Source organism: Nestor notabilis, unplaced genomic scaffold (assembly GCF_000696875.1).
Source record: "Nestor notabilis isolate BGI_N333 unplaced genomic scaffold, ASM69687v1 scaffold5938, whole genome shotgun sequence".
Lineage (NCBI taxonomy): Eukaryota > Metazoa > Chordata > Aves > Psittaciformes > Psittacidae > Nestor > Nestor notabilis.
In genome coordinates this window covers 30,172-42,829 of record NW_009938635.1, presented here as the reverse complement: position 1 = coordinate 42,829, position 12,658 = coordinate 30,172, and the positions used below count along the sequence as shown (strand labels likewise).

At 39.5% G+C, this 12,658-nt stretch overlaps 1 protein-coding gene across 1 annotated transcript; it reads left to right on the top strand.

Annotated features, from left to right (window-relative positions):
• Nucleotides 1-1,008: 1,008 nt before the first annotated feature.
• Nucleotides 1,009-10,867, top strand: SLC10A2 (solute carrier family 10 (sodium/bile acid cotransporter), member 2). The gene is made up of 6 exons (XM_010019423.1): nt 1,009-1,430; nt 5,268-5,386; nt 6,511-6,599; nt 8,792-8,967; nt 9,533-9,690; nt 10,734-10,867. The coding sequence occupies exons 1-6, from the start codon at nt 1,009-1,011 to the stop codon at nt 10,865-10,867; spliced, it is 1,098 nt and encodes a 365-aa protein (XP_010017725.1).
• Nucleotides 10,868-12,658: the final 1,791 nt, after the last annotated feature.

Here is a 12,658-nt window from a genome sequence, read left to right as displayed (position 1 = left end):
GCACCTGCAGAAGTGCCAGGATGACCATAAATCTCCACCCTGCCCGAATAAGCACAGCCCCTGTTCTTATTTGGGCAGCTTCCGTACCCCCTCCTCTCTTCCATGGCTAATGGAAGTGTGGAGGTGAACATGGCCAGGAGCAATGCAAGACACAAGCAGGGAAGAGCTGCCATCAGGTGGTCACCCCCTGCCTAGGCTGGAGAGACGTGGAGATGTCAGGGCACCAGCGGCTCTCCATGTGCCAAAGCCAGGCACAGGTGGCGTTTTAGCAGACTGCTTCATGGGAAACTTTGCAGACAGGGATCTTCACCATCTTCAGGATTACATGGAAGCTGAGAAAGAAGCAGAAAGATTACCTAACAGTAACATTTAGGAGCCAAAATAACACAAATGTGCATGCAGTCCTGCGGTAGAATTATCACTGTACACCAGTAGTAACTTCTAGAAATATGACCAAATGAGGATCCCACCACATTCAAACAAGCCTGGGTGTCATGGTGAATGCTGCAGCACTTAGCAAGGGTTGCAGCTTCAAATCCTAGCTCAAGACCTCTACTTGTGTTTTCCTGTGTCTCAGTCTCTCAATGCACAGACCCCTGCAATGCCAGTGACAGTGCATGCAGGCATTGCATGGGTCTCCTGGAGGCATGCAAGAAATTCGAAGAATGAAGTCTAAACTTTATCTTCCTCCTGTGATTCTCATTTCACGGGCTTAACTACACCACAAGCCTCCTTTGCACCCTTAAATATTAACACAGCTATTCTCTTGATGTGGGATTCCTCATTATCATATGAATAAATGATTAATTGTCACTGTACTAAGCAAGTGCAACTTTTATAACTATATGAATCAGCACTGTGCCAAACCCTTCAAGAATAGTAAGAGTGTTCAAGTATTTATTGCACTTTATTGCTTCCTGGATCATTTAAAAGCAGCCACTGACAAACAACCATTTACAGAGGCTTGCAAGTTTGTCTCAGATGTACTGAGCTGTTCTGTATTTCAAAATGCAGGCGTATCTTCTTTCCCGGCAATTTAACACTATGCCTTTGGCAGAAAACTCCACGGCTTGTCCAGCAAATGCTACTATTTGCAATGGTACATCTTGTGTGTTACAAGAAGATAATTTTAATGAAACTCTGAGCGTAATTTTAAGCACTGTTCTAACAATCATGCTGGCTTTGGTGATGTTCTCCATGGGTTGCAATGTGGAACTTAAGAAATTCTGGAGCCACATAAAAAAACCCTGGGGTATTTTTGTGGGTTTCCTTTGCCAGTTTGGAATTATGCCTCTCGCAGCCTTCTTGCTGTCCCTGGCCTTTAACATTCTTCCTGTTCAAGCTGTTGTGGTGCTGATTATGGGATGCTGTCCAGGAGGCACAGCTTCCAATGTCATCGCCTACTGGGTGGATGGAGACATGGACCTCAGGTAAGACCAGCCATTCCCTAAGTAGTTAATCTGGCTTTTTACAATACTTAATATTGAAAAGGACTGCTTGATTTTTTTTTTTCTTAGTTTCCTGGCCCATGTATAGTGGACCTTTCTTCTTGTAAAGGTGTTTAGTTACTGTGATAGTAGTAAATATAAGCAGAATAGCAAATATCCTTGGTTCAATTAGAGTTAATGAGGAAAATACCACAACATAATTGTGTTTATTAGAAAATGTCTTCACTGTAAATCTTCAGATCCTGCCAAAAATAGCATTTGTGAAGATCACTAAGATACCAAAGGTTATGAAATGTTTGTCCAAGTTAGAACTACTTTTGTGATTTTTTGTTTCTTCCAGAATCTTAGGCAGTAAAGATATATATATATATCTATAAAACAAAGGATTTTAGGATCTGAATCCTCTGTACTAAATAATGGCTGTGCAATAGTTCTTGAAGTAATGTTTCTTGAAAAAGACCACCTGTGGACAGATATTTTCCCTCTTTTTGTGGGAAAAGATGAATAGACAGGCATAGATTATCTCTTTGGGAACTAATACAAACGAAAAGCACTTGCAGCCATTCTATCTGCTTCTTGCACCTTCTGCGAAGTCATACCGAGGGAAAGTTTTGCAAGCTAGAAGGCGCTGACTAAGGCAGCCCTGCATATTGGGGCAATGAAAAAACCCCTTGGTGACAAAGTGTGATGGTCTCAATGACAGGGTGCTCTGAGCTCAGAAACAGACAGGTAAGGCACCTGGCATGGCCTAGGACATCAAACACGCACGAGAAGTGAACCCTACTTTTGATGCAGATTCCATGGGGGTTCATTAACAGCCTTTAAAAATGAGCTATCTTTTGATTTTTATATCCTGATTACTTTGCTCAAAAAAAAAAACCAAAACCCAGGATCATTTCTGTTTCCCACAGAGTAACATAAATTGTAGCATTCCTCCAGTTTATCATATGCTAGTATGAACTAGAAATGGAAAAAATAATAGAATTAAGAAAGATGTGGAGCTAGGGCAAATAGACTAAAAATGTTAATATCTGTAGCTTTAATAAGACATTTTTTCCATCCTTTGAAAATACTGAGCTTTTCTGTCACATGCAGGTGTTAATGCAATACCAGCTTTTGAACTATGTATGAGGTCAGCTCTGCTAATCACCAACTTCCTCACTGTGGAGAAAAAACCTATGATATTAGGAGCTGTAAGACACCTAATTTCAATAAATAGAGGTCTAAGAAACCACAGACGGAAAGATATCCAGCACAAGTCTGAAATTGTGCCCTAGTCTTCCTTTAGAAGAACTTACTGAGCTAAACTGTGCTTTCCTAGCTCCGTATGTTCTAAGTCACACCACTGAAACCAGTAGTAAAAGTGAGAATCGATAATAAATATAAATATGAGTAGGCTTTTGTCGTGGTTCAAGCCCAGCCGGCAACTTGGAACCACGCAGCCGCTCGCTCACTCCCCCCCCTTTTCCTTCCTCCCCCCACTCCCGGAGGGATGGGGAGGAGAATCGAAGGAATGTAACTCCCACGGGCTGAGATAACAGCTCTCCAGTAACTAAGGTATAATACAAACCACTACTGCTACCAATAATAATGATAAGAGGAATAACAAGGGAAAAGGACACAACCGCTCACCACCCGCCGACCGATACCCAGCCCGACCCGAGCAGCGATCTGGGCCTTCCGGGTAACTCCCCCCAGTTTCTATACTGGGCATGACGTGCTGTGGTATGGAATAGCCCTTTGGCCAGTTTGGGTCAGGTGTCCTGTCTCTGCTTCCTCCTGGCTTCCCCTCCTCTCTGGCAAAGCATGAGACTGAGAAAGTCCTTGGTCAGAGTAAACATTACTTAGCAACAACTAAAAACATCGGTGTTATCAGCATTGTTCCCAGACTGAAAGTCAAAAACACAGCACTGCACCAGCTACTAAGAAGGAGAAAAAATGACTGCTGTAGCTGAACCCAGGACAGCTTTATATCCCAGGATGCTGGCAGAGGGTGAATTAAATTGAAAATACCTATAAAAGGTTGTTCTTTAGGTAAAGACTTTTACCTTAAGAATTCAACGGCTTTTGGTCAGTACTTTTGCGACAATAATGTAGGGACCAGAGAATATGTGACCTACAGCAGAAATGGCAATACAAGTGTCTTCAGTTCTTGGTAGAAAAATAACAAAATAAGCAGCTTGTCTGGTTTCTGGAGCCAGCACAGTATGACAGAAAGCCCACCTATCAGCAGACAAGGTTTTGGATTTAGCTGATAATATTTTATGTTTATACATAAAAAACCCACTGGCATTGTCTACAGTCCTGCTTCAAAATGTCCCAGTGCAAACAGACCACAAGTTAGAGCAGAAGTTTGTTTTCTACTGTTCATATAATCATCAGGAGGTGAAGGATGAATTTTTATACCTTTCTCAGTAATTCAGACCCAGCTTCCCATAGGGAAATCTGGTTTTGGCATCTCTTGATATTTCACAAAAACAACTGATTCTGAAACTCAATCTTCTCCACAGCTCCCCTGGGAGCTTCTGTGAGGACAAGGACTGGGGTTAGAGAGTGTGCAAACTTTGGAGCAGGATACAGGGGCAGTACAAAGATGTAGGAAATCTGAAGGTAGGAAAAATAATCTCTTTTATCCATTTTATCCAATCCCCTGGGAGCTTCTGTGAGCACAGGGACTCGGGTCAGAGAATGTGCAGACTGGAACAGGGTGTAGGTACAGGGACAGTATGAAGACATAGCAAATCTGGAGGTAGGAAGAAATGAGCTTTTTTACCTGTTTTATCTTAATTGTAGCCAATGTCTCTTTCTGTGTGTATAGAAACTTTCTTGTCTGAGGCTCCTACTAAGTTCTATGCAATGACTCTGAAGCAGAGAGTTAAAGGGACAAAAATTAATGCCAATATTCCTATGGTTTCTGTATTCATTGTTCTAGATTTCTCTGCAGCTGCCCAGTCTGTAGACAGGGTCAGTAATCCCTTTTCTGAGGACCAGCGACATAAAAGAGAAACCAGAAGTCAGGTTTATAAGGAAGTTTCCAAAGTCCCTTAACTAGAACCCCCTTTCATTACTTTTATGTCAGAGGAGTGTGATTTGTAGACATAGTTTTATCTATTCTGCTCAGATTCTGAGAATTTCCTCCTTATTTTAGCTATCTTCCTTTTTCCTCTGTCTTCATTCCTGTCTCCAAATGCATCTGTCAGTACAAGGTGTTTCAGGCCTGATGGCGTCAAGATTTTATATTTTAAAACAGAAATGTCTTTGCACAAACAAAGGAAGCAGCAATACTTATACGTAGCTTCACTGGGTAATTCTCATCACCTACTCTTTGGCCTAGAGCAAAACAAGCCAGAAGAGGGAATTTTATTACAACACACAACCTAGACAGTGATTTTTAATTTTTTTTTATGTTGTTGACTTTGGAGTGAAATTTTAACACTCTAGAAATGCTGGTATAATGGAAAACTCCATTCAATCTGACCCTGTCCAGCTTTCCACCCTCCCAGAAGCTAGCTAGACAGGCAGCATGCAGGCAGACTGGCCAACAGATCTTCCTGATGGCCGCCTGTCTGACTGCCTCATTTGCACTGCAAGTTATTGTCCTGTGGCAGCAGACCATGTTGATATTTTATGTTCCTCTCTCTTCAGCAGAAGCCATTCCTTCCATTTAACCTTTTTCTAACCTCATATACAGGATAAATAGACTGTAGTCAGCAACATTTCTTGCCCAACCTTTCATAAGCTGTGAAGTCATAATAAGAAAATTAGGAAGACTATAGACTAGCATGAGATGAACTGTCAATCTACCCAATTTCTTTGCAGCATCAGCATGACAACTTGCTCCACACTACTTGCAATGGGAATGATGCCACTTTGCCTCTTTATTTACACTAAGATGTGGACTGATACAAATGCAATTGTACTCCCCTATGACAGCATTGGTGAGTCCAGTGAAGCAGCATTTTGCCTTCTAACTCTCTCTTTTATCCTCTAGTAACAACCTTTATACCATCATCCTGCAGAGTCATGAAGAAATGACCCCAGAGTTTGAAAAATATTCATCCTCCTACTTTCTAATAACTTCCATGGGAATTAGGTACCTCAATAACTTCACATCGTCCACAGCTCTGCAGAACATTATAAATATTGTACAGATATTTATCACAAGATTGTGTATGTTTTTCTTTCCAAATGGTTTGGAGACCTGTGAGGTACTGGGAAAAGAAGATAGAATAATTTGTACATGAGTAGCTACTTCCCCTGGATGAAAGTGTTTGTAACAGCTTTAAAGCACAATCCTGCAAGGTGCTAAATGCTGAGGCCATAATCTGGCAAAGTACTTAAGCACATGTGGATAATTAAGCAAGTGATTAAAACTGCTGAGTCTCTTTGAAAAGCTGCAATCTACACCTCCAGGAGTGGCTTCATTTGACATCCTGTCAAAAATCTCATCCAGCTACAAAGAGAAAATAGTCAAGAGTTTGGAAATACATGCTCCAGTGCTTTGCAGAGCTGTGGCCCTAGTGTTTATCAAGTGTGGTTCCATGTTGTGCTAATCTTAAAAGCCAGCAGAATCATTTTCATATTCTTCAATTTAATTTCTTATTGTTCTAGGTGAGAAAAAAATCACATACATTGCTAGTGCTTTCAAAATAAATACTGGAGGGGGGACGACAAGACAAAAGAAGCTCTAAACCAGTTGTTGATACGGTAAAATAGTGAAACACCTGCAGAGAAAATGAACGTTCAATATAGCTACTCGTATCACAGGATAGCAATGATTAGCACACTCAAATTTCTGTCTGCCTTTCTGATGTGAGAGGTGAATGAGCATGTAGTTCAGCAGAATGGCAATTACTTCAACAGGCTGCCAAAGATAACAGACTCTATAGAAAAGCAAATAGACAGGTGTGGGCAGAACATGTATGCATGCTCTGGGGTGCACATACCAGAAGCATCCTCTGAAGGCTTGCTCTGTAACCATAGCCATGCTGCGTGATGTCTGTCCTCCTGACATGAACTTCTGCACGATACTTGGGCTTAACTTCTCTCTTCTTTTTTAAAGGAATTTCACTGGTAGCTCTTGTAATTCCTGTTGCATTTGGAATATATGTTAACCACAAGTGGCCTAGAAAAGCAAAAATCATACTTAAGGTAAGATATAGAAAGCTGAAGCATTAGTATTTATGGACAAATTATGGAATCAGTGGCAGGACATTGTTATTCATAGTATTAGTGTCTGACTTCATAAGAGCTGGGAAGTTTTCAGCAGAAAACTAATGAGATGCTGCATAAATGCATTGCTTTCCCCCTGCACAAACGTACATGAGTTGCATACATTAGTAGAAACCATGATTATCCAAAGAGCCTACTTTTGTCTTTGACTACAACTGTGATAGTAATTGAGTTCAGTTCATAATGTAAACTGAAATTGAAGGAAAATCATTCAGGTCAACTGGAAGCAGTTTTTCCTCTGCCAGAAAATAAAAAGTAAAACCATTCTGGATTTAAAAACCTATGACTTCCTAGTTTTAAACCAGTTTATTGATTTATGCAGGCAATTCTGAGTGTGAAGTCAATTTTTATTAAAAAAAATTTTGAAAATGTTCCAACTACTAAAAAATCTAACAAAACTGTTCAGAAAATTCAACTCTCTTCACAAGATAGTTTCAGATGCATCACAAATATGGGGTTTTTTTGCAAAAACTGTTCTCAAAAATAATAATGATTATGATAATAATAAATTGTATGTAATTATATAATAAAATTATTAAATTGTTATACATTTCTTATATGTCATCTATATATAAAGTAATATTATTTATTGGTTTTATATAAATTAGCTGCATTTAGTGTTAATAGCAAATTAATCATTCTGTTCAGTAGGTTTAGGCTGAATGTGACTGCCAGATGTTCTGACTACCCTTGTCATTTGCTAACCATTCTTACTTAACACATACATTTTCTAAATTTTCTTGAAGAAGATTACTCTGGAAACTTGTTATTCTACCTATACTTTGTTATCATGTGTCTTCTGTCAGCTCAGAAAACACAGAACACAAACAAGGTCCTTTTAAGTCAATTAATTTTCTTAAACTGTTAGGTTATTGTGCTGTATTTTTAAATGCGCTCATAGGACTTATGAACTTGGATACTATTGAGTGCTGGTTTCAAAACTGTTCTGTTCCTGTTTAAGGAAAAAGCATGGACTTAAACTCACATGAAAAGAAACTCTACTTGCCCTCTCAGAAAAACACTGTTTCATCCTCTTTCTTACCAAGTGGGTGAGCAACCCACAATAGGACAATGAAGCATCAAGTACAGATTGAGCCATAACTGTCAGATTAAGGTCTGTATAGTGAGAATTGGAGATAAGAGCACAAGGACAGCATGTCAGGTGAAAGAGAAGAGCTTGTCGTGGCCAGACCATGTTTCTTCTCCATAGGTGCTTGTGGTTAATAGCTCAGTCAAACGAAAGTACTTCTTTGCTCAGTGCTCTTAAAAAGACTTCAGCCGAAGACTCATAAAGCCAGTTTAATGGAAATACATGTTTAGCTGAGAAATGGATTATCCTAAGCTTAGCCCCAAAAGTCTGCCAGTAAGGTCCCTGGCAACATATGCTATAAGGGCACACGTTTCTCTTGGATATTAAGAGAGTGAGTTACCACTTTTTTTAGCAATCAGCAGTGAAGATCTTAGCACATTAAGCCACAGGAATAAGATTAACTCAGTGACTACGTCTATGTAGAAATGCTATACAAACCAACAGTATTCAAACACAAATTTTCAGCCACATTAAATATTTACCCCTCCACCTGGAAAAAAATTTGCTATCACTAACAGTCTAGCATCTAGTTAGCAAACATTATACCAAGCCGCAGAGCGTGAAGGCCTAAGAAGTGGGGAGGAAAATTACATTCTACTAGCTATTAGGTTGCTCAATTCCCAACAACTCTGGAGAAATTTTTCTAATGTGTGCACCATTCCTTGTTCACGTCACACCTATGAAATTATGTTTAATCTCCAGTTCTAAGTACAATTATAGCCAAGGCTTCAAGAGACTAGTTTTACAGGTACCTGTTATAGATACCTATTATAGCTGTGCCTTGATCTTTATCCATAGTAACACGCTGAAGTACGTTGCACACCTCTCTGGGAAAAATGGCAGCTATCATCTAATCTGTCTACCTACTGTGAATTACATTGCTATAAACTTTAGGGTTTACGTTTAATAAGAAGTTTCAGTGACTCAGAGACAATCACAGGCATGTTTGACACTGTGTTTGGTGCCATTGAATTTTGTTGGAGTCTCTTGTTCACACAGTCCTCCCTCTTTTCCCTGACAGGTAGGTTCCATTGTGGGAGCAATCCTCATCGTGCTCATTGCTGTGGTTGGGGGAATACTCTACAAAGGCTCCTGGATTATCACACCCAAATTATGGATCATTGGCACCATATTTCCAGCAGCTGGCTATTGTCTGGGATTCTTTCTGGCCCGCTTAGCTGGTCTGTCTTGGAACAGGTATGGAATTCTCCATGACAAAGACCTGTAGCCTTTTTCAACTGTGAAAAAAAATATTTTATTTAATGATTAATAACTGCTGAGAATCTTCCCTAAGCATTAGCTATGCTCAGCGTCACGCATTCTCCAAACCTCTTTCTGGGATAAAACTTTACTTTTAGTCAGCACATTTTTATATACAAATTCTGACTGTACTATTTTCTCCAGATGTTCATACTTCTCTTTGTGTGACCATGTGCTACATTTCAAATGAGTGAAACAGACTTGACTTATAAGTGGGCTGGGACTGCAGTAAAATTTATCATGAAGATGCAACAGCCTACAATTTAGAACATCATTACAAGAGAGGAAGATAGTGCCACATATGTGGCTTGAAGGTGGATCATGGTCCCTTGCAAATGTCTGTTCTGGTGGTAACAGCCATATGACTTGAGGAGTGTTTTGTTGACTGTGAGCTGAAAGATACCATTTTCTTAGTTATCTATTACTGTATGTTTCTTGCTTATCTAGTACTAAAAAGCGTAAGGCTGCTGTTTCACAACTGTCTTTGTATTATTCTCTTTAGATGTCGTACAGTGTCTCTGGAAACAGGCATGCAAAACACTCAGCTATGTTCAACTATAGTACAGCTCTCATTCACTCCTGCAGAACTTGAACTGATGTTTACTTTCCCACTCATCTACAGCATTTTCCAGCTCTTGTTTGCAGGACTAATTTTAGGAGGTAAAGTATAGATATTTTCTATGATAGAGTTGTAATTATCATAATTATAAGTCACATTTTTCATGGATATGGAGAAAACAAGAAGGGATAAACACAATCAAATGGAAAATGACCTAAATGATTACTGAACATTCCTAGTACCTAACTGGGAACATACAAGGCTCAGTTCAAAATTTGGAAGATACTTTTTCTACAGCACAAGTCAGGGGATCTCTATTACCTACAGCTGGGAACATGAAACTACATTGAGCACAGAATTGTTATTACCTTTGGCCAAGGAAGGTCAAATGCATCTTCTTCCACTGCTCCAGGGTGCCTGGGTGTACAGCTGCCCCGCAAGGCTGTCCCCACAAACTCCCCCTCCTACCAGATGTTGAGGCAACAGGCATTAGCTTCACAGCTAATGTGAAAAAATATCTTCTCTTAGAGGTAAAGGTTCCTTTTTCCCCCTGAATAAACCTCTCATGAGTTGCACTGCTGCTATTCCAACTGAACTACCGAGGGTCGGGACCTTGTCCCTGTTGCTCACACCCGAAATCAGCTGTGATTGTTGAGCTCCCAGTCCCAAACCAGCCATCTTACTCAACACCAGAGCACTGTCCCAAGGACACAGCCTGTGAGGTGCAGCCCTGATACCAACCTCTCTGTTGGGCAATGGCATGGGGACAGACCAACCACTTTGCCCCAGCCCCTGCTAAACAGCACTCACGTGGAAGTAAAGGTCAGTCCCACAGACCCAGCCAAGAGCCTAGGCTTCCCAAGGGAGACAGGCAATGCTTTTAAAAGTCACTGCACACAACAGGAACACAAAGCAGTCAAACACCAAATGAGGGATTTAAAATGTTTTCCTTGTTATTTTCTAAAAGTACTTTTCTAGTGATGACTGCTGTTGACATAAAATAATTAAACATATCTTTAAATAAACATTTTGTTTTAGCAATATAAGGAAGGAAAATATTGCATGGATACACATTACCAGAGTGTTTTTTTGAGGAAATTTTTGTAATTTCTTTATTTAATACTAAGTATATACCAATCCCCAGGCTACCGTATTTACAGAAGACATCAAATCAAAACAGAGACAGATATTGAGAAAACAGAGCAAAAAGAGGATTCAAAATCAACGTCATCATGTGCTAACGTAAATGGAGGATTTGTATCAAATGAAGAAAAATAGACAATTACCTCTGTTCCTACCAACTCAAAAGATATATGGTTTACTTAGAACTATTTTTTCACATGCCATTGCTTTATGGAAATATTTAACAAAAGGAGAAGTTCTGCTGAAATTGTACAGTAAGACCTTAAAATGATTAACTTATGAAAGATTTCTACTTTGATTTTTAACACGGTTTCTGCCACAATTGTTGAATCTGCCTTTGAAGGTAATTCCCTAAAAAAGATATTTAATGGGGCTTTTATGGCTTATTTAAAGAAAGGCAGAATAAAGGTGGGCTATTGCTAAAAAAACAAGTGGATATTTGCATTACCAACTCCAGCCATGATCCTGCAAATGCGTCCGCTAGTTTCAGCCCCCACAGCAAAAAGAAATATTGTAAAAGTGCCCTAAGCAGCAACAGGAGTTGATGTGGAAGATCTGATAAGGCTGGAGGAATTTCACTGGACATGAATCAACCATGAAGCTGGAATAAAGACATAAAGTTTCATTTAGGTCAGTTGGGGCAGACTAAAGTCATTACACTGTACTAATTGCTCAAAGCATTAATTTACACTAACGCTATCATTTTAACAAGTGAAAGGTACCTTACAACTATTTTTTTTCCCCAAAGTAATAGAAAGCAACAGCTTTGAATCTTCAGTCTGGGTCTTCTAGGTGCTGGAAACATGAACAGAGAGACAAAGCTGAGGGCATGAGCCTAGAGCAATTTTAGTATGAGAGCTGCATACAAATGAGCAGGCGAAGATTTTGGAAATGTAAGAAATTATCAACTTCTGCACTGAAAGGGAGGCATTTGAAAGCAGAACAAAATTGTCCCTAGTTTGCCCAGGACTGCTTTCACCACTGTTAACAGGAGACAATAATGCTTGTAGAGAGTTATACATTTTTGTTATTCTATGAACTCAATAAATTTGAACTTACCAGGTGTCTGCAACATGTAGACACTGATGTAGTTGATAACGTTAAGATTTTAACTATATGAACCACAGACAGAAATAATTGGATGTACATATACATTATTTGTCTCTGAAAATTCAAGAGTACATATGGAAAGCTGTCCTAAGCATGCGGAGAGAATGAGTTATAATTCTGAGAGAAACAGTACAGTAAAATTTTTGCAGCTGTAATTTTTTATGGATACATTCAGTAACATTAGTCCTGTAGTTTTTATGTAAAGAAAACATCCAGAGAACTTCAGATGAATGAGTGAGAGGTTGGCTGGCCAAAAAATTCAAGAATGAGCCAACTAGCAACACATGGAAACTATACACCTCTTTGTCATATACAAGTGGACCTTCCGAGGTGTTGTGAATTAAAGTGGCAGGTTTTTTACAAACACAACTGGAATGGTGGAATTTAAGTTCCCGACATGTAGCTTTCCACTGCTGCAGAAATGTGCCCAGTATTAAACAAAGAATAAATTATTTCTACCTACCATATGTGGGGGAAGGGGTCTCAAAATGTTCCTGAGTTCTGGGAGGCTTGAATATGCCTTGCATTTGGGGGGAGTTGAGAGTGGTTATAACCTTCAAGGAAGAGTTTAACACTTGGCAGGAGGTAACACATAATGAGGCACCCTATATTTTATAAAATGAAGATTAAACAGAAAAATATAGTGAAGTCTGTTATGGAAAAATCAGAAATGTGCAACAGCACATTCATAGAGAAAAGGATAAGTTGCTGTTTCTGACATCTGTAGTAAAAAGGCTATTGTCTTTATCCCGCATCCATTAAGAAATGGTCAGCAGAAGTTAGTTAGGATCATGACTTTCTTACACACCAAACTGC